General features: G+C 39.7%; 1 protein-coding gene across 6 annotated transcripts in view; it reads right to left on the reverse strand.

Annotated features, from left to right (window-relative positions):
- KYAT3 (kynurenine aminotransferase 3) overlaps positions 1 to 23,531 on the reverse strand; it is an 80,954-nt gene that overhangs the window by 55,901 nt on the left and 1,522 nt on the right. For 5 of the 6 annotated variants that reach the window (XR_006206267.1, XR_006206269.1, XR_006206268.1 and 2 more), the window contains exon 2: positions 18,370 to 18,469. Coding sequence is in view for 2 of the 6 variants with exons in the window: in XM_042952666.1 (XP_042808600.1) it covers positions 18,370 to 18,468 (99 nt within the window). In the remaining 4 variants the exon portion in view is untranslated. Of the gene's footprint in view, positions 1 to 18,369; positions 18,470 to 19,386; positions 19,432 to 23,531 lie in introns of those variants that run through there. The other variant, XR_006206270.1, reaches the window with a different exon arrangement.

Genomic DNA, 23,531 nt, shown 5'->3' on the forward strand with positions numbered 1-23,531 from the left:
GGCTGCAACAACTTCTTACTCAACAGATCTCCAGAGCCAAGGGAAACAAAAGCAAAAATGAAACTATTGGGACCTCATCAAGATAAAAAGCTTCTGCACAAGGAAAGAAACAATCGGCAAAACTAAAAGGCAACCGATGGAATGGGAGAAGATATTTGCAAATGACATATCAGATAAAGGGTTAGTATCTAAAATCTGTGAGGAACTTATCAAACTCAACACCCAAAAAACAAATAATCCAGTGGACAAATGGGCAAAAGACACGAATAGACACTTCTCCAAGGAAGACATCTAGATGGCTAACCGACACATGAAAAATGCTCAACATCACTCATCCTCAGGGAAATACAAATCAAAACCACAATGAGATACCAACTCACACATGTCAGAATGGCTAACATTAACAACTCAGGAAACAATGGATGTTGCCAGGATGCAGATAAAGAAGAACCCTTTTACACTACTGGTGGGAATCAAACTGGTGCAGCCACTCTTGAAAACAGTATAGAGGTTCCTCAAATAAAAAACAGAACCACCCTACAATCCAGCAATCGCACTACTAGTAATTTATCCAGGGGATACAGGTATGCTGTTTTGAAGGGGCACGTGCACCCCAATGTTTATAGCAGCACTATCGACAATAGCCAATGTATGGAAAGAACCCAAGTGTCCATCGATGAATGAATGGATAAAGAAGATGTGATATATATATATAATGGAGTATTACTCGGCAATCAAAAAGGCAATCCATTTGCAACTCTATGGATGGAACTGGAGGATATTATATTAAGCGAAATTACTCAGAAAAAGACAAATATCATGACTTCACTTAGATGAGGAATTTAAGGTATAAAACATATGAACATAAGGGAAGGGAAGCAAAAATAATATAAAACAGGAGAGGGCCAAAACATAAGACTCTTAAATATAGAGAACAAACAGCATTGCTGGAGAGGTTATGGGAGGGGGGATGGCATAAATGAGTAAGGGGCATTAAGGAATCTACTCCTGAAATCATTGTTGCACTATATGCTAACTAACTTGGATGTAGTAAATTAAACAATAAATAAATTTTTTAAAATGTGAAGAAAACTGGATTCCTATGGGGAATTGCCTTACATGTATGTTGGGAAATCTGCAAGGCTTGTATAATTTCTGAGCCAGCTAACTCCATGAGGTGGTTTCTGCTCCCAGGTAGATTAATTCCTGGCATACATATATTATACTGTTATATTATAAACACAAAACTGCTAGTGAATAGTAGTAATAGTAGTAGTAATAGTAGCATCTGCTTCTTTGATTTCTTTTTTTTTTTTAAATCAACTTGTGGCTGAAAAGTGCAGTTCTAAAGAATCACCACTAGGTGCCACTCTTGGCAGAAATGAGAAAAAGGCCTATTGCTATTGTCTTTAAAATGTTTATTGCAATGGTGTTGGAACAAGGAAACTTTGGAAAGAAAAGAAAATATTACCCATTATCCTAAGACTCTAGAATACTAAAGTTTCAACTGCATATATTGTGAAGACTCTGTCTGTAAGACATGCTGCATATAGGTGGGATAGAATAGGTGTAGAAAAAGTTTCCCCGAAAGGTGGGTTGAAGCTGGGGAAGCTGAGGCTGTTAACATCTATGAAGCATGGACTGAGTCAAGTGTAACAAAGATAAAGAGTGCAAGAAAAGGTCAGAAACAGAAAAAAACAAAGCTAGTGGTTAGAGAGGTGAAGACAATAATCAGACATGAGAAGCAGACAGACCCTGTGCGTCAAGACCAGGCTGGAGAAGGAAGTAAACAAGCTTGTAGTGGGCACCCCCTTGATGTGGTGTCCAGCTGCTGGGCAGCCAAAACATCTATTATCTTTCAGATCTATGAATTCGGTATAGTTGCAATCACATGTGATTTTTTAAACATTTGCCTTGTCTTTTAGCAGAGTACCTTAAACATTTTACTAATTTTCTTAGTCATCAGGGCACCTGGGTAGCTCAGTTGGTTAAGCGTCTGACTTCGATTCAGGTCATGATCTCATGGTTCGTGAGTTTGAGCCCAGCGTCGGGCCCTGTGCTGACGACTTGAAGCCTGAAGCCTGCTTCACATTCTGTGTCTCCCTCTCTCTCTGTCCGTCCCCCACCCACACTCTGTCTCTCAAAAATACAATAAAACGTAAAAAAAAAATTTTTTTTAAGTTTTTCTTAGTCATCATAAAACTTTCACTTTTAATTAGCAGACATTATTTCAGGTTACTTATGGATACATAAGTATCCATACATTTTAGTCATTCATTGTTTGAGCATTTGTTATTTCCAGTGTGTTTCCACTGTGCATTTAATTATAGGGTTCCTGCTCTGTTTCCTTTAAAGTCTGATGTGGAAGGTGAATGCCCTATTGTAACATTGTAAAGTATTCATTACCACAAGAAAAAATGAAATGTCATCAATATTATAGTCATCTAGTTCCAGCTAAACTACCTAACCACACAACTTTTGATTACTTTTATAGAAAATATAAGGTATAAAATTTGATGTTCCAACAACCACCATGATGACACGTAGTATCGTTTCCCTTCATTCCTTAACACTTGCTTCCTAAGAGTAGAAGATCCATATTTTTTAAAAATATGGATCTATTTTAAAAAGAAAATGTGCATAACCGCATAATTTACTGTATAATAAACTGCATAATTTATTGACATTTTACCAGTTTGAATTTGCTAGAAATTTGAATGTTCCCTAACCTGACTAAAAAGAAACTTTGCTATATACTCTTTCCTAGCTTTAAGAGTGAGAAACAGACCAGTGCATAGATGCCTTTGAAGCTCCCAGGCTCTGTTAATCAGCTCTCTTGTTGCACAGAAACTCCATCTGAAACAGTTTTGGCAAAAAGGGGAATTTATTAGGGGGGCTCCTGGGTGGCGCATTCAGTTAAGTGTCTGACTTCAGCTAGGGCTGAGATCTCACGGTTCATGAGTTCAAGCCCAGTGTCAGGCTCTATGCTGACAGCCTGGAGCCTGCTTCAGATTCTGTGTCCCCATCTCTCTTGGCCCCTCCTCCACTGGCACTCTATCTTTCTATCTCTCTCAAGAATAAATAAACATTAATAAAAATAAAAATAAATAAAAAGAAAGCTCATGTCACCATGAGAAGGAGAGAAGTGTACCCAGGCTCAAGGGTAAGTGAAGCCAGACACCTGTACCTCATCCACTTCATCTACATTTCTACCCAATCTCCCCCATTGCTGCTAACTGCAAGCTCATGTCTTCTTTACATTCTAACCACATTGGCTTTCGTTCATTCACACAACAAATATTTATTGAATACCTATTGTGTACAAGGCACTCTTTGGCTTGGGATATACCAGTAAGCAAAACAAACCAAGATTCCCTATTCCCATTGAACCTTTCAATCTTTCCATATCTTAAACACACCCAGTTTGCTCCTATCTATCATATATTATTACCCTATATATTCACCTCTCCTTTTCGGAAGGAATGACTTTGAGATTGGCCATGTGATTTGCTCTGGTCAATTGAGTGCAAGTGGATGTGACATACACTATGTTCAAGAAGCTGTAAGTACTTTTGCATGGTTTTGGCTCAGCCTTAATTTCTTCTGTCCTTTACTATGAGAAGACCATGTCTCAGACAGGGGCTACTCCTTTAGCCTCAATCCTAGATTAAAAAGACAGAGTGGAGTTGCAAACTGGAGCAAAGCCAGTACTTATTTGTAGCCTGTATGTCTTATGGGTGAGAATGCAGTGTTTAGTGACCTAAGAAGGTAAGATTTGGTGGGTTTTGTTACTGTAGCAAAGTTGATGACATAAAAGCCTTTGTGGGGCGCCTGGGTGGCTCAGTTGGTTAAGTGTCCAACTCTTGGTTTCAGCTCAGGTCATGATCTCACAGTTTCTGAGTTCGGGCCCCACGCTGACAGCTCAGAGCCTAATTGGGATTCTTTCTCTCTCCCTCTTTCTCTGCCCTCTCCCACTTGCTCTCTCTCTCTCAAAAAAAAAAAAAAAAAAAAAAAAAAAACTTTGGGGGTGCCTGAGTGGCTCAGTTGGTTGGGCAACCGACTTCGGCTCAGGTCATGATCTCATGGTTTCTGAGTTCGAGCCCCTTCTGTGTTGACAGCTCAGAGCCTGGAGCCTGCTTCGGATTCTGTGTCTCCCTCTCTCTCTGCCCCTCCCCTGCTCACGTTCTGTCTCTGTCTCTCAATAACAAATAAATGTTAAAAAAAAAATTTATTAAAAAAAAAAAACTTTGTAATTGCTGTGTGCTCTGCCTGGAATGCCCTTCTCTTAGATCTTCATGTGCCTGCCTCTTTATGTCACTCTATTCAATATGACTCCGCACCCCACCCCTCTTCACCCTGCTTGTTTCCTTGGGGTGAATGCTGGATAAGCAACGGCGCATAGCAAGGAAGCTGTGTGTGTGCACCCGTGTAGTCAGACCTCATGGTACCTTGGAGAAGACGAAAATGAGGTTTTTTCCTTACTATAGAAATAAATATTTGTGTGGTTAAATACACACATGTACACAATACTGAAATATAACCTCAGAGAGGGCTTCCAAAACTATATGCCCTAATATTATTGCGTCTCTCCCACTAGCCCCACCAATAATTTTAGCTTATTTCTATTTTATTTTCTTATGACATTTACCACTACTTGAAATTATTACTCCTTAATTATCTATCTTGCTCACTAAAATGAAAACTTCAGATAATAAGGACTTGTGTTGTTCAGTGCTGTATCTCTGGTATCTAAAATGGTTTTTGGCAGGTTGCATTCACAAGTATTTTCTGAACACAATGAAATCCCACTTCTTTTTAACTATCCTTATTTTTAAATACCTCAATGACATCCTCCCTCTAACCCATCACCCATCACTACAGAGCTATAAAATAGATTAGGGGATGCTACCACTTTGCTCTAAAATCTTTATTGACTTTCCTCAAACTATGGAACAAAGTTCAAATTCAAACCTGGCATTCAAGGCCCTTAATTTATTTCCAGTCTTCTCTCCCACCATGCCATCCCCTCACATACAGTGAATCAACAGTATAAGACCACTTGCCTTTCTCTAATTGCATTCACGGTGTTTCTGTTTCCCATGCTTTTATTTTTTTTAGTTAAAAAATTTTTTTTAATGTTTATTTATTTTTGAGAGAGAGAGAGAGAGAGAAAGCATGAGCAAGTGGGGGAGGGACAGAGAGAGAAGGAGAATCTGAAACAGGCTCCAGGCTCTGAACTGCCAGCACAGAGCCCAACATGGGGCTCGAACCCAAGAACCATGAGATCATGACCTGAGCAGAAGTTGGCCGCTTAAGTGACTGAGCCACCCAGGCGTCCCTTTACTGTTCTTTCTTAAGATGCTATTCAAACCGAAAGCACCCCTTTGAGTTACTCATTACTGAGCTCTCCCGTTTGTATGTACAATGCACATGTTACATGTTAATTAAGTATGTTTCTTTTACTCTTGTTACTCTGTCTTTGTAAGTCTAATTTGCAGGGTCTCAGCCAGAAAACCTAGGAGGGTAGACAACAGAATTATTTTTCCCTCCCCCTAAATATCATTCAATGGGCTCACAAATCTTAAATAGTTGCCAGGTAAGCCACAGAAGGGGGAAAGAATTACAACATATATCTTACAAAAAACTATTTGGAATATATAAAGAACTTTTACAACTCAAGAGAAGGTAAACAAGATTTGACAGCCACTTTGTAGAAAATATATGAATGGCCAGAAGCACATAAAAGATGCTCAATGTCATTAGTCATTGGGAAAATGCAAATTAAAACCATAATGAGGTGCTACTAAATACCCATGAGAATGGCTAAAAATGTTGATAGTGAGTGTTGGTAAGGATGTGGGGCAGCCTGGAACTCACAGGAACCTGGTGGGCATGTAAAATGGTACAACCACTTTGGAAGCTACTTAGCAGTTACTTAAAAATTGAATGTAAATGTATAGTACAACCCAACCATTCCACTGTTAGGTGTTTACCTAAAAGAAATGAAAGCATATGTCTACACAATGGCTTGTATACAGATGTTCACAACAGTTTTACTCACAATAGCAAAACCTGGAAACAATCTAAAAGCCCATTAACAGGTAAATGGATAAATAAATGATGGTATATCCATATAATGTGATACTAGTCAGTAATAAAAAGGAATGAACTACTGGGGCACTTTGGTGGCTCAGCCCGTTAGGCGTCCAACTTCAGCTCAGGTCACGATCTCGTGGTTTGTGAGTCTGAGCCCTGCATCAGGCTCTGTGCTGACAGCTCAGAGCCTGGAGCCTGCTTTGGATTCTGTGTCTCCCTCTCTCTGTACCCCTCCTCTCTCTTAAAAATAAACATTAAAAATTGTTTTTAAAAAAAGGAATGAACTAATGATACATCACAACATGAGTAAATTTAAAAATCATTATGCATGTGAAAAAAAAAGATGACATAGTACATACTATTATAATCCAATTAATACAAAATAATATTTTTTTACAAAGAAAACTAACGTATGGAGCCAGAGCCAATCAACAGTGAGGGATGAACTGCAAAGGAACAGGAGGAATCTTGACCACATTCTATATGTTGATTTTAGCAGTGGTTTTATGATACTTCTTCAAATCATCATAGAATTTTATAGCCTAAGTGGATACCATTAATTGTATTTTGATAAAGCTGATTTTAAAAAGCTGCCAGGGTAGTTTCTTATAAAACTAAAATTCTATACAATCCAGCAATCACTCTCATTGGTATTTCACACAAAGCAGTTGAAGAATTATGTTCATAAAAAAATCCCGTGTGTGATGTTTGGCAATTTGTAATTGCCAAAACTTAGAAGCAACCAAGATACCATTCAGTAGGCAAATGGATAAACTGTGGTAGAACCAGATGACAGAATGTTATTCAGTGCTAAAAAGAAATGAGGCATCAGGCAAAGATGACAAGAGGGAACCTTAAGGGCAAAATCATGAAGACAGTAAAAAGATCAGTGTATGCCAGGGCTTGGGCAGAAGAAGGTATGAATAGGTAGAAAACAGGATTTTTAGGGCAGTGAAACTATTCTGCATAATACTATGAAGGTGCATTCCCTCATACCTTTGTCAAAATCCCCAGAATGTACAACAATATGAATGAACACTAATAAAAACTATGAACATTGGGTAACAATGATGCATCACTATGGGTTCATCAATTGTAATAAATGTACCACTGTGGTAGCGGATACTGATAATAGGGGAGGCTGTGCATGTGGGAGGGCAGGGGATAGATGGGAATTCTCTAGTTTCTGCTCAGTTTCGCTCTGAACATATAATACTCTAAAAAATAGTCTATTAATAAATGGAAAATAAGTTTTTTTAATTAAAAAAAAAAAAGCTTCCAGGGTATGCTGAAATATCTTCTTTCTCCCTTTGGACAAAATACTTCTCAAGCAAGCAGATAATAACAGAATTATCTCATAGATTTTAGATGTTTTCCAAGGTATGATGATTTATATATTCCAACTCCCCCACCTCTGCAAAAACAAAACAAAACACAGACAAATCACACTCTTTTGCCACTAGATGGCATAGAATGTTCCTGTTCCTGTAATGGTAGAAGAACAAAGTTAAAACTCAGAAGTGCAAATGTAGAGCAGGGATTGATGACTTAAGATATACAAGGAGAAAAACTAATTACATAAAAATCCAATTTATAACTCAAAGGCACATATATTTAACTGGAATTTTTAAGCAACATATACAGTTGTTTCAAATTATAATTACTTGTGTCTAATATGCTGTAGCTATTTGATATTTGTTGACTAAATAAGTGAGTGAAAGGGAAGGAATTTGGATCCCCTCTGAGAGATAATATGTAAGAGGAAAAATGTGTTCTTTAAGGGAGAACTATGCAGTGGCTACATGAACACACCCTTCCAGGGCTGAGTCCAGCAGAGCTAAAATTGGTCTTTGACATATTTTATACCTTTGTAGACTGAAGGTAACTGACAGGCAAAATGGTTCCAGAGTTTTGATTGACTTCCCTCCATCCAGTGGAAAAATGAGTTTTACCTTCATTTGCAATTCAATTCCTTTATCACATACAAATTTATGCTTTTTTACTTTCCTTTGAACTGGTCATAACTTGTTTGTTCTCTCATATGAATAAAATAAAAATCTTTAATACATATGCATCTTTACATTTGTATAAGTCATGATTCTGCCTTTTTTCTGAAAATTATCTTTTAACAATACCTATAGAAAAACAAGCTTATTGGAAATAAGAGTCTTCAAACCTGGGAGCTGGCAGAGTAGGTAAATACAGAATGGAAATACCAAAAAAAATGGACTCAGGTCAAGGAAAAAAAAAAAAAGCCTGATTTATTCTCTTTGAAAATTGGGTCCAAGCCAAGACTGAGTATAAGTGAGTTTATTGTCCCCACCTATATTCACAGGGGTGAAACCTCTGCCTGTCTGGACTATATAATCTCACCCCCCCCCTCCCCACAGTTTATTAGATTAGGAATCGACTGAGTCAGGCTAAACCAATCAGGACAACTCTTGTGAATTTGGATTTAAGACTGTACAACAGGTCTCAGGTTTCTACTGGGCACTAACACCAGGAAGATATGTAAAGCAGATTGGGGTCCCACCAATCTGTGTCCTGGAATATACGCCTACATGCCAATTAAAATTTCCAAACTTGTTTAACACAATGAACTTTCAAGCCAGGTAGATCTTACTTTGAAATTAAACATCAAAACTACTAGTAGGGGCACCTGGGTGGCTCAGTCGGTTGATTGTTTGACTCTTGATTTCTGCTCAGGTCACGATCCTGAGGTAAAAGAATTGGCCCCGAGTCAGGCCCCATGCTCAGCATGGAGCTTGGTTAAGATTTTCCTCTTTCCTTCTCTCCCTGTCCCCAGCTCACGTATAAGCATGCTCGCTCACACACACACTCTCTCTCTCTCTCTCTCTCTCTCTCTCAAATAAAAAATTAAAACAAAACAAAACCTACTGGCTATGCAAAGTAGCAGGTTCTTCTCTGAAACTCAATTTCCTCATCTGTTTATAAGGAAAATGAATGCCTGTCCTGTGCCGCTGTTGTGATAATTAAATAAGTTAAATCCATAGTGAAAAAGTTCTTGGTACACACCACATACTTAAAACCTAGTTGTCTACTTAGAAAGTAGAAAAGAGGGGCACCTGGGTGGCTCAGTGGGTTAAGTGTCCGACTATTGACCTCAGCTCAGGTCTTGATTTCAGAATTGTGAGCTCAAGCCCCGCGTTGGGCTAAACGTTAAAAAAAAATTTTAATTAAAAAATAAAAAAATAAAGCAAGTGATACAGATAAAGTGCAGCCCAACGTCCATTACAGTCCTTTCCTCAGAGATGACTTTTATGTAACTTTCCAATGATATTAATGATGGTGTGGATGAGGATTTCTAGAGAAAACAGGTCTACAGGAAGGAGTCTAGCTAGGTCCACTATCTCTTGATTTAAACTTGTCAATGCTACCCTTGATAACACTGATGAGCCTGCTTATTTTCATCTGCCTAAGGCAGGAAGAATGCTTACTTATCTGTGTTGACTATGTTCACTGCAAAGGCTCCAGTGAACTGTAGGCATTTTCCTGATAGTTACAGTGGTAATAAAGAGGAGAGCTAGAATTCAAGACGTTTATGAGGTAGAAATCATAGTATTCACAAGTAGAGGGAGAAGCTAGTGATGGTTTTTGTGAAATTTCAAACCTACAGAAAAGTTGAGAGATTAGAATTAGGTTGAACGTGAAAGTGCCACTATTCATCCATTTTGACCTATGAAAACGACAGTGTCATATGATGCAACCTAATATAAAATACTCATACACACATCACGATTTTACCTCATTTGCTTCATCTCTCCACTTCTTTTAAAATCATTTTTATTGCTGAGTAAACAAATCTTAGACTTTAAGTCCTTCTGCCCCTATATACTTGGCATATAGCTCTAAAAATTATCAACATTTTCTTATAGAACTTTGATGTCATTATCATGCCTAATTAACATTATTTCCTTGGATCCATAGGTAAGTCTGTCTCGGTTTCAGTTTTGCTCTTTTTGTGTTCAAGCTACGCATCTAATTGGCTTTCCAGCCCAGGGTTAAGGAGTCAGTCTAGACTGACAGAGAAGGCTCTAAAGAAACACCAGTCCCTAGCTGTTGGCTCAGTCTGTAAGTCCATGTCGGAATCCTCTCCCAGTTTCCTATCCACAGTCTCCCTGACTGTGGAGTCTGCTGGTTTAGTACACACTGGGAATTGCTAGCAGTGCACATGAGGCCTTCTATTGGCTAGCAATGCTTTAAATGCCTCACGTTTTGGTTATTGCTGGTATGTTAAGGTGCACGTTTGTCTTGTTTTGCTTGTGTAAATAAAGGTTACTGCTAGCAGGGATCTTGGAGACCAAAACGCTGCAAAAATTGGTAACCATGGGTGGGGCATTTAAGAGCTGTTGGAGTGCTTGCCACCTTAAGAAGATTCCTATGAGAAGTTGGTCATGGACAAGTTGGATTAACACTAGGTCACCCGCCAACCTCAAGAAAACTTCCATTCAACAAGGTGCACTGTAAAATACACAATTCTCAACCCCAAGGCACATCATTTTAGGTGTTAGTTCAGCTCTGAGAGACTCAAAGGCTAATGGGATGGATCCTTGAATTCTAGAGTCAAGCATGCTTATGTTAGGTCTAAAAACTATAGTGCTGGGAGCTGTAATATCTATAGAAATGGCAAAATGTTACTAAGAACACCTAGAATTGCAATGGCCATTAAGGGGAACATTCCAGTTAGACAAGATCATTTATTTGCAAAGTACACTTAAAAATAAAGATTCCCACGGGTGCCTAGGTGCCAGTAGGTTAACTGTCCAACTTCAGCTCAGAGCATGATCTCACGGTTCATGGGTTCAAGCCCTGCTTGGGGCTCTGTGATGATAGTGCAGAGCCTGCTTGGGATTCTTTTTCTTTCTCTCTCTCCCCCCACCCCCCTTCTCTGCCCCTCCCTGACTTGTGCTTTCCCTCTCTAAAAATAAATAAATAAACTTTAAAATAAAAGAAAAGAAAGGTTCCCAAATTAAAGGAACAGAATAGGATACCTATTTTAATTGGTATACAAAAGTTTCCAAAAGACTTCAAGGTTCTAAAATAGCTTCATTAAAAGATTCATTACAAAAGGCTAATGAAAAAGTAAAAACAGCAGAGGTACCTGAAACAAAAGACATTAAGACTGATGTGACCCCTACTGCTCCACTCTATCCTTTTTTACCTGGGTGCTAGGTTTTACTAATTCTGTGTCTGAACTGCCTTTATACTCTGAAGAGACTGTTCAAGAACTACCTTTTGAAATTAAGCTGCCTGAAGTTGCAGCTACACTTTCTATCTTCTTTTTTTTTCTTTTTAATGTTTATTTATTTTTGAGAGACAGAGACAGAGACAGAGTGCAAGCAGTGGGGCAGATAAAGAGGGAGACACAATCCCAAGCAGGCTCCAGGCTCTGAGCTGTCAGCACAGAGCCCAACCACAAGATCACAACCTGAGCCAAAATCAGATTTTTAACCGAGTGAGCTACCCAGCCACCCCACCACACTTTGTACTTTAAAGTTCACTCTCATAGGGCAACAGTTCCCTCAGAGAGAAAAAGAAGTTGCCACTGTGGGGGTGGCTAACAAAATTCAGAGAGAAATTCTACCTCAACCAATACCAATGACTTTGGAACCTTTTACTGAAAAACATTCCTTTTTGCTGTGTGACATAGCCCTAGTCATTCTATCAGGTAACCATCCCCGTCCAAACTCAAAGGGTTAATATGGGTTGCCTCCAAGGAAGACCTCACTTTGGAGCTCCCTGACCAACCTGAACCTGATCTTTCATGTTCTTTCCATTCTGTCCTTGAAATAGAAGATTTTTTTTTTAATGCTTATTTATTTGAGAGAGAGAGAGAGAGAGAGCGAGCGAGCGAGCGCGGGGGAGGGGCAGAGACAGAGAGGGAGACACAGAATCTGAAGCAGGCTCCAGGCTCTGAGCTGTCAGCACAGAGACTGACACGGGGCTCGAACCCACAAGCTGTGAGATCATGACCCGAGCCAAAGTCAGATGCCCAACTGACTGAGCCACCCAGGTGTCCCGAAATAGAAGAATTCTAACAGAAGTTCCTTAATTTAATCAAGATGCCTGAAATTCGATGAGCTGCTTCCAGTATAGATAATGGAAGGATAAAAAGCGCAGTGCGTATAAAAATACGTATAGATGTGACTAAACTTCCTCCCGAATTTCCTCAGCATCCATGCAAGGCCTCCAACCAATACGAGAAGACCTAATCAGCCAGGAGTTAATCAATTCTGTAGGAGGCCTTCTAACACTCAAGGGGCTTGCCAGTCCAGAAACCTAATGGGAGGGAATAGCAATTTGTCCAGGACTTCAGATCTATTAACAAGACAGTTATTCCCCTTTTTTCCAAACATGCCTTTTGTCCCAAGTTCCACCTGACTCAAAATTGTTCGCTGTGGCAGACCTCCATTCAGCCTCTTTCAGCATCCCTGCAGATCCTGACAGACAAGATCTATTTGCCTTTACTCAGAATGATCAACAATACACCAGAACAGTTGGGTACAGAGGCCAAGGCTCATTGAGTCCCCTTCTTATTTCTCCCAGCTGCTCCACAAAGACAGAAATACCCTCCAGTTCCCCCAGGTAATGAACTCTTTTATAGCATGTGGACAGTCTCTTGCTGTGCTCTGTTACTAAGAAGGCATCCATACAAGATCCCATTTATTTGCTACAACAGTTAGTTGAAAAGGACATAAGGTATCTGAAGAATCGCAATCATCCTCAGACACTGTTTATTACTTAGATCATGATGTAAGTACTGGTGGGATCTGGCTATCTCCAAAAAGAATTAGACTAATCCAGGAATTTCCTAGGCCTACAACAAAGTGACAGCTTCATGGAGTTCTAGGTCTAGCTGATGTCACAGACTATGGGTTGCTAATTTTTATGTGCTTCCCCATCTTATGAACTTACTACCATTTTGGTTCCTGGACCCCTTTCCCCGGGATGATCTACATAAACAGACCTTTCTAAAACCGAAACAAGCCTTACAAGAGCCACCTGCCCCAGGGAAGCTGAACTATTCAAAAATCGTTCGCCTAATTTATACATGAAAAATAACCAAGTCCTGGAGATGCTCACACGAGATGGTGACAAAGGCTTGTTGCCCATTATAGTATGCAGCTTGATTCAGGTGCTTCAGTCTATCCCAGCTGCTTTAAGGCAAGATGCAGCTTCAGTCAGAAGCCTCAGCTGATCTAACATTCTGGAAGGGATGTCTACTTACAAACCCCACATGCTGTCCAAAGCCTTCCTAACTCTGAATTGACCCACTAAACTCAAAGTCCTTCTGCTTTCACCACCAATCTTCATCTTAAATGTTGCAACATTCTTAGACCTGACACATTAGGGCCCCCCTGCCTAATGAAGGTGAGCCTCACTACTGTGAGGTACTAACGTCCCATTTCAGGACACTGTGTCCTGATCTAAGGGACACCCCTTTGACTAATTCTGATCTAATCTTGTTTTTTGATGGGTCATACTGTAAAAATGAAAATGGAAGTTCCAGGCTGATTATGCTGTTACCACCCAATATGAACTACCCGGAAAGGGAGATGTGCCAAAAGCTAAATCAGCCCAACAAGCAGAGCACCAGACCCTCACCAGCGCAGGTCAGTTTTCAAAAGGGCACATTGTTAATATTTACACTGCTGAAGGATATGCCATTGGGGTAATCCATGAGTTTGGAATGTTATGGAAATAAAGGGGTTTTCTCATGTCCCTGGGACCCAAAGAAAAAATGGACGCATACACAACATTACTCTATCTTCTGAAGTTCCTGTCCTCAAGTAGAGACACATACTAAAAGGATTAAACCTGAACATCAGGGACATGCCCCAGCTGACTTTCATGCAGAGGCAGCAGCAAGAGAATCTGTAAAGGATGTGGCACATGTGGATAAAGTCCATTCTGCTTCTACAAAAAAACATCCCTTTGTTGCCAGACCTTTGCCATCCTGATGTCCTTGCGACATGGTAACAGTTTGCTCCTGAATCAGAAAAATTAGGATGTGCAAATAACGCTTGTAAATTCAATGAACAGTCAAGGATACGGGAAGCCCATGATGGCTGCTTGGTTCTTTCCGGCTCCTTGGCAAATCCCATTTTTTGATTTTTACATTCCTTCACCCACCATGGTAGGTTTAACATAACTCAAATTATAAACAAACATTGGTGGAGAAACTTCTACAAGACTGCCAAAAACAAACAAACAAACAAACAAACAAACAAACAAACAAACAAACAAACCACAGTTTACCATCAGTGTCTAACCTGTCAGGACCACAGTTCTAGAAAACCTATTTTTGTTCCCAGCCTCCTATGGACCCTTTGAACACCTACAGCTGGACTTCATTCAACTGCCACCATTCTGGGGTTATCAATATGTTCTTGTTATTGTTTGTATATTTTCCAGATGGGCTGAAGCTTTCCCCTGCTGCAAGGCTTACTCCCTCAAGTGACAAAGAAACTGGTAGAAAACATGTTTCCCATTTGGGGTATACTTTCCATAATTTCTAGTGATCAAGGCATCCACTTCATTGGGAGAATCATACAAGCTTTAATAAAGGCCTTACAAACATCTCAGACATATCACTTTTCCTATTGCTTCAATTCATTGGGCAAGGTTGAAAGAACTAATGCAATTTTCCAACTTAAAATCTCTGAGCTTACTGAAACCGCTGGACTCCCTTGGTCTAAGGTTCTGCCACTGGCTCTGCTGATGATTCACAATGTCCCCCTTGGAAAACATAAACTCACTCTACATGAGATAGCCACCTGCAAGCCAACTTCTTTTTTTTTTTTTTTTTTTAATTTTTTTTGTTTTAACGTTTATTTATTTTTGAGACAGAGAGAGACAGAGCATGAACAGGGGAGGGGCAGAGAGAGAGGGAGACACAGAATCTGAAGCAGGCTCCAGGCTCTGAGCTGCTGGCACAGAGCGCGACGCGGGGCTCGAACTCACGGACCGTGAGATCGTGACCTGAGCCGAAGTCGGCCGCTTAACCGACTGAGCCACCCAGGCGCCCCGCAAGCCAACTTCTATTGGCATGCAACTTTCTGCTTGTCACCTCATGCCAGTATGACTAGCTACTGTGAGTCTTTTTTTTTTTTTAATGTTTATTTATTTTTGAGAGAGACACAGAATGTGAGTGGGGGCGGGGCAGAGAGAGAGGGAGACAGAATCCGAAGCAGGGTCTAGGCTCTGAGCTGTAAGCACAGAGCCCGACGCGGGGCTTGAACTCACGACCTGTGAGATTGTGACCCAAGCTGAAGTCGGTTGCTCAACCAAGCCACCCAGGCGCCCCTACTGTGAGTCTTTAATGTCTAATGCTAAGGCCTACCATCAACAGGTTAAAGAAGCTTTCTCTGACCCCAGTTCCAAGGATCCTGTTGGTCACTCTGGAGCCTGGGGACTGGGTATTTTGGAAACACCACTGAGAAGGGGGAAAAAAAAAAGCAGCTCTAGAGCCACATTGGAAAGGACCTTACCAAGTATTCCTGACCACTGACACTGTTGAAAAACTAGAGGGCATTAAGCCTTGCATACATATCATACAGCTAAAGACAAGGCAGCCTCACTTGACCTCTGCTCCTGTAAAGATGCTGGAGACATATAAATCAAATTGACAAGACAAGTAGCTGACATCGAAGTGAACTGCTTCTTCCCAAGACACCAGATCAAGACTTCATACTTTAACATGAAATTTTTTCTCCTTTCTTTCCTTTGGCATCAGCCTGGAAAGACAAGACCTTCATCTGTATCTCCCAGGCCATTGCTAAGAGGGAAAGGGGAGTAATCTTTCAGACTGCTGGATCTGTCATCAGATTCCAATCTGTCCAGGATGTTAGAGAGCCCTGGTCCTCCCTGTGACTTATTTCTCTTCTTTTCCTAATGTCACTGAAAACTACAATTAACTCTGCACCCCCTGAAGTCTCCCACTGATTTCAACTTTTATAGATAGAACAAACTGTGCTTTTTTTCTTTCTTCAATTGTAAGTGTAGCACCCAATTAGATACAATCACTTCTATAAATCTTGTTATTTGAACATCCTCGTTCTCCTCATCATCTAGCTCACATCTGCTCCCATTCTCTAAGACATCTCACCAGCAACACCCATCTTTGCAGGGTATTATAAGGACTCATTCTTTCAGTTTAGAAATGTTCTTCGAATTGTGCTGAAAATCTAACTGACCCCAGGCTGGGGTGACAGGTGAGAGGGCAAATGCAATAATCCCATCCTAATGGGAATGGTTTGTGTGTCTTTGTGGCAATTATCATTCTCTTTGGGCCTGTGAATGCCTCGTTGGCACAAGCTGGGCAAGGCCTCTTAAGTTATCTAACTGTACCCTTAACTTTTCACAAGCAAACTAAGACATCTCATTGGTCGACTCCCCTGAATTTATACCGTTGAGTTAAAAAAGACCTACCAGGAGGCAGTCAGGATTTGGGATTTGCTTCCTTTGGCAGGGTCATGATTCCCGGGTTAGGAGTTAATGAAAAGGAGGATGTGATCAGAAACCTCTCCCAAACTCTTGAAGATAATGAAGAATCTGTTGCTAATGGGATAGTTGTCCTACAAAGATCTTTAGCCTCTCTGGCAAAAGTTGTCCTCGATATTAGAATAACTCTTGATTATCTTTTACCTGAACAAGGAGGTGTCTGTGCTGAGGCCAACACCACCTGCTATACCAGGGTTAGTATCTCTGGGGAAGAACTCAATTACATAAGACCAAAGGAAAAAGGTGAAAAGGTGATTCCTTCCTTGGAGTCTTTCTTTGACTTTGTGGATTTTGATTGGTTTGAGTCTTTGGACAATGGCTTCAGAGTGCACTCCAAACACTGGGAATTATCCTCCTTATAGTAATCATATCTCCCTCTACTAATTACGAAGCAAATGACTGGGCTGTTTAAGGAATGACGAAAGTGACCAACTTAATGAGTGTAAACTGGAAGTTATGACCTGTGAGTATCAAGAGGTTAAGGAGGAATATCGTAACCTATAGACACCACCTAAAAGAACAAAACTGTCAACTTCAGAGTGGTAACTGAGAGTGGCACTAATGCCTTAAATTTTGATCACATCTCTCAGTTACTTGGAGAATCGAGAGAATTGTTAAAAACAAAACCACAGGCCCAAAATAATGTCACTTAGACCAAGTTGCCAAACGGGGGCTTAATACCTAATCTAACTGCACCATCAACTTCCCTCAGAAATGTAGTCTTAATCAGTCAGCCAGGAATTTTTCAATTAGTTGCCAATGAGTCTACCACATGGGTCACCCTATCCCTCAAAGAAAGATGAAGTAATTGCTCCTGGCATGGAGCAATCCTTTCATTTTGCTAATAACTTCCTTTCCCCACCCTCCTTTCCACAAAAGCCTTCCATTTTGTATAACTCCTTGGGGCTCCTCTCTGCTCACTGGATGGGAGGGTGCCGGTTCATGAATCATTTAATAAAGCCAGTTAGATCTGCAAATTTTCTCAGTTGGACTTTGTTTTTGTAACCATCTAATACCCAATTCATATCCATATTTTTCTGTCTTTAAAAATACCTTTTTTGCATTTCAGTTGATTGCAATCAAGTTCCTAAACAAGGTCTACATGCTGTATTTGCTGGATGAAGTTCTGAAGCCTCTTTTCATCCTAGAGCAGTCCTTCTGAAATATCCCTCCCCCAACTTTTTTCCCATGCCACTGACTGGGTCACTTAATCTATCTTGTTATGACCCACATTTTGGATTGTTTGCTTTTCCATGCTCTCACATCATCTGTTCCTCAATCTGCCATATTTTCTAATAAACTGGAAGTCACAGGGCCAGCACTTACATTCACTATAACTTCCTATCTCGAGTGGGCAGGGAGTGCCCTTGAGAGTGCCAGAGCTAGACAGGGGTGAGTGGGCATTTTGATTATGCCATTTAAAAGCTGTGACCTTGGGGAAGTTACTACACCTGTCTAAGTCTCCAGTTTCTCACTTGTAACGCAAGAATATAACAATTCATAACTTGAAGAGTTATGCAAAGATAAAAGGAGACAATGAGTATGCAACAGCCAGCACTATGATACTTAAACAGCAAGCAGCTCAGTGAATGTCAGTTCCAGCAATGACCAGCAATACCTTCAGCTTACACATCATAGAAATACTCATTCCAATAAAATGCTTCTAAAGTACCCAGAAAATTGTATCCTTTTTTGACATGGCAGGATAAGTACAATACGTATCTGTATAAGTGATTAAGCAATACCTACAGCAGAAGTAGGAAGTCCGAGGATTTTTGAAGAATAAATTGTCTTCAGGAATTTTGCTCTACTTTCAAGGGAGCAAAGTCTCCTCTGGGCCAAAAACATGCTGCAGGATAAAAGAAATATGTTAACAAGAAGAAAATATATGACACATCACTATCAGACACTTATAGCTAGCTAATAGACCATAAGCTTACACAAAATATAAGTAAAACTTTTTCACAGTTCTCTTTCTACATATAACCTCTCATCACTAGAACCCTCTTTATCTTATAAAAATTTATGGATATGTCATTTTAAACTAGAGGTGTGTAAGCATATTGTGAATTCAAAAAATAAAAAGCTCTAATTTAGTCAAGAGCATAAAATTACAGTAAGTAGAAGTTTCATTTATAGCAGCTATAAAAACCAGGATATTTCAACCTAGGAACTACTCAAATTTCAGAATCGTCCGGATAAAGTCATATAAAAAAGCACAATTTGTGACAGTAAATTAAAGTGGTTAGAATTTAGCAAGTTGTTTGAAAAGCATTGTAGCAGGTCCTTGACAAACATAAAGAATATACGAATGAATTTTAGGTTATTTTCAGACGGCACTTTCCTCAACAATCCCATAGAAAGGTAGCAAGCTATTTCAATAGATTCTAGTCACATAACAGGCATGCATTCTGAATTACGTCTCTACTTATAAGGAAAACTGTTACCAAAGCAATATGAAATTCTATTATTATACTGTCACCTGGAATTAGAAGACAACTCAACTTTCTAAGAGCATTCAGGTAAACAGAAACTTCTTACTTAGAAGAAGTTTTAGTCTGAGAATCTTGTATCAGTGGGTGTCATTTCCTCTATCTCCAGTGGTTAATTAAACTTTAGAAGAGACATACTCTACAGATTTAAAGGAATCCACCAAAGCTAGCTAGGACTCTCTTTGAGTTACCAAAATGTTAAGGCTACAGAAAGCTTTAAATGTGAGAAATAATATATTGAAGTTTCTTAAGAAGTTAAATATAAAATCCTGACCTTGTCAGCAATATCTGAGCTTAAAACAACAGCCTCTTAGGGGTGCCTGGGTGGCTCAGTTGGTTAAACATCTGACTTTGGCTCAGGTCATGATCTCGCAGTTTGAGAGTTCAAGCCCTGCATCCGGATCTGTGCTGACAGCTTGGAGCCTGGAACCTGCTTCAGGTTCTGTGTCTTCCTCTCTCTGCCCCTCCCCTGCTTGCACTCCGTCTCTGTCTCTGTCTCTCTCAAAAATAAATAATAAACATTAAAAAATTAAAAAACAACAACAGCCTCTCAGCCATTCTATCACATCAGCCTATTTTAATTTTCTGCAAAGCACTTTTGTTGTTGTTGTTTGGTTGGTCATTCATTCACTCATTTGATGCTTCATGTGCAGGGCCTGGTGTATTTAGTTTACTACTGCATTCTCTGGCAAATAGTATGCACTTGATAAATAAAATGTTAAATTACTGAATAAATACATCAAATCACATTACAAATTAATGGTATCAGTGGCTATTTATGAATCTTTTTATGAAATATTGATTCCTTTTGTAAAGTAAATAATTACCCCTTATGTTTTAAGTCTTTCAAGTTGAAGAACAGGTTTTCTTAAATTAAGGAATGCTTATTCTTGCATCATTAACTGTTCTATTCAGGAATAAATTATTAACTAGTTTAGGCAACGTGGATAGTTTTAAGAAAAGGTATTACCAAACAAAGGGAACAATATAAAAAAATCTTTATTGAGTATCATGGAGCTATTTGATTTAGGATAATTAGCTGCTCCCCCCTCTCCCCCCCCAGCAAATCAATGTTCATTTATTTCAGTTCAGCCTAATTCCTTAGGTATTTAGACTAAGTATAAGCAAAATATTTTCTTCTAAGTGGACAAATGAGAGAGACCTGTTCCACCTTCTGGAGAAGAACTGGGCAGGGGTGCGGGGACAGTACTAGGAATCAGGATACCTGGATTCGAGTCCTTATTCTGATATTTTAAAAAGTTTTCTATCCTTGGAGAAGTTGCTGACTCTTGCTGAACGTCAGTTCCCTCATTTTTCAAAACAGGTGAATACATCAGTCCTTGGTTTGAAGGTAAATCCAGAAGGTGCTGGTAAGTCACTGACTGATCACGAGTGGAGCTTAGACTCCAGCTCTTGGGAAATCTCTGGCCACCAGGCCTCAGTGCCCATTCTCCTTAGGAAGTTGACACTCAATCTACCTGTTTTCATCTGGAAATCACAAAGCCTAAATCTCGCCTCCTCTCTATCTACCTTCAACAGCATATTACCTCCATAATACAATGTACTTGCAGGCAACTGACCCAGTTCTCCATTTCTCTTCCACGTTCCAAACCTTCCATTGTGTCTTTTAGAACAGGTGGACTATAATCAGCAAATTCCAATATATCTTTATGTTCTCAGAGTATTCTCCTTGTTTTAACACAAATCTTAACCGTTTCCTGAACATATCACTTCTATGTTCCTCAGTGTTGGCTTCTGCTCATATATGCCCCACCTAACTCTTTCTTGCCATCCATTTTACCACTGCCAGACTATTACTTCCCTCATCTGCCTCACTGACATTATTTTCTGTCCTGCTGGTAACTCCCTGTCCTTATTAAGGACTTTGTCAGTACGCACAGTATTCTCAACTCAATACTGTGACCATCCCAGGTAATTTCAATGGCGTCAGAGATGATCCACCCAACAGGTGACATCCCCATGTCCACTGCTCTTCTGCTCCATTCCACCTTAGACTCTCTCCTGCTACCATACACTGCACCTTGCCATTACCTCAGTCGGGTCTAATTGCAAAATAACTGATTGAAACATTCTGCTCTTTGACCATAAACTATCTTTCCTTTCAATTAATTATTCTATTCTTCAGTATTATCAAGATCTCTAGGAGGCTGCCTTTCCTTTTCCCAATCAGCCTGCACTTTCCTTTATTTTCCAATATAGATGCCAGTTCATCACTTCAGTAATCTTCTAGACAATGCCCTACCCCACCCTGTCTAGCCTCTCACCTGTCTGTAACACTCTAGCCCTGGATCAACTCATCTACAGTGTTTGGTTTTCCCAAGCTGGGGAAGGTCATACAGGATGCGTGGTTTCACCATAAATACATGGCCATTAACTTCGAATTGACCCCCAACACTCTGCAGCGTTATACTCTATTTTGTAGGGGAAGGATGGCAGGATATGCCACCCCAAAATACGCCACTTTGGAATAAGAATTATTTTGAGCTAAAGGCACTTGAAAAATAGCAAATGCCAAAAAGAGCAATCTGATCCTTCCTTTTCTTCCTGAAAACAGGAGATAAAATTTCCATGTGAAAGGTGCCTTCCCTACACAGGAGAAAAGGAACACTCTTAGATGGTAAACTGAAGCTGAGAGAATTTTGTAAAAAGAGGCCTTGTTAAAATAATCCTTATCTTCCTTTAGCTTACCTAAATATTTTAGTTACTTTCCCACAATTGCCTCTCCACGTTCAACCTAGTATAAAAGCAGTTGTTTTGGCCGCTTCTTTGTACGCTTCTCCTACTATCTGCCTTATGTCAGTATAATTCTAAGGCCAGCTGGAAACCCTAAGAGGGCAGGCCACACTTCTCTCCTACAGTCCAGATTTTAATTTTTCCCACACTCCTCTAACCTAAAAGCTCTTTGTTCTAAATAGATGCCCTTGCTTCCTATCATAGAGAAAATAGAAGCCATCAGATTTACCATCTCAGTTTACCCAAATAGAAAACACCAAGCCCAAAGAATACTTTTTTCCTTCCTCTCTATACTACAGGAACTCACCCTCCCACAAAAGGATAATTCTTCCTCCCATGGCTTAGATCTCATTCACTCCTAGCACTACAGAGACCTTTCTCCAGTGATTATTACCCTTTCTCTTGTAAATGCAACTTTCCTTGCTCACATCTCTTCCAGTTACAAAAAACAGCAAATACAAAACACCAACCAAGAATTAAACTCTTGACTCTACCTTCTCCTCCCTATCGTACATTTCCTCTTCAAATCAAAACCTTCCTGTTACTTTCTCTTAAGAGCAAAACTTTTAAAAAGACAGATTAGTTGTCTCCTTTTCCTCAATCTACATACTCTTCAACCTGATGTAGTCTTTTTTTTTTTTTTTAATTTATCTATTGTTTATTTTACACCCAAGTTAGCATATGGTCCAATATTGATTTCAGGAGTAGATTCCTTAATGCCCCTTACCCATTTAGCCCATCCCCTTCCCACAACCCCTCCAGCAACCCTGTTTTTCCTCCATATTTAAGAGTCTCTTATGTTTTGCCCCCTCCCTGTTTTTATATTATTTTTGCTTCCCTTCCCTTTTATTCATCTGTTTTGTATCTTAAATTCCTCATATGAGTGAAGTCATATGGTATTTGTCTTTTTCTGACTAATTTCGCTTAGCATAATCCTCTCCAGTTCCATCCACGTAGTTAGTTGCAAATGGCAAGATTTCATTCTTCTTGTATGCAATCTGACTTTTGTACCCATTACTCCACAGAGGCAGATCTTGCTCAAGTCAGTTCTGACCCTTGAGCTCTCTGCAGCTTCAGATACTACTGGGTAAGTCCTGTCTCCTCCCAGAAACACCCGTGTTCTCTTGGCTTTTGACGTAGTAGGATCCCTCATTTCCCTCCTACCTCTCCTCCAACCTGCCACTAAATGATAGAATTTCTCAATACCCAGATCTGGGCTCTCTCCTCAACCATTACTCTCTCACTAGGTAATCTGTTTGTGGGAGAAATTGTGGGGTATCCGTGGGGGGAAAGAAAAAAAAAGGCTCCATAGAAATCTAAGTAGGCTGACAGATATAGATTCAGAACCTCTGAAGCTGTTTTTCTTCTGCAGTTTACATAAACACATTTTGACCAGCACTTTCTAATGCAATTAACATTCCATATGTATATTTACAAATAATAAAAATAACTGAACAAATTCGGATGTCATTGAAAAGTCAGAAAAAAAATCAAAGGTATATGGCTTTTAACCCTAAACAACATTTTCACTATATTTTACTAGCTTCTCCTTAAAAACAATGCTCTGAGAAGAAAACCAGGCAATTGTATAGCAAGGCGATCTGGTAAACCTGATTACAGCATATTATACATAAGGTCAGCTCCATATTGAAATAATCATGATCA

Source organism: Panthera leo, chromosome C1 (genome assembly GCF_018350215.1).
Source record: "Panthera leo isolate Ple1 chromosome C1, P.leo_Ple1_pat1.1, whole genome shotgun sequence".
Lineage (NCBI taxonomy): Eukaryota > Metazoa > Chordata > Mammalia > Carnivora > Felidae > Panthera > Panthera leo.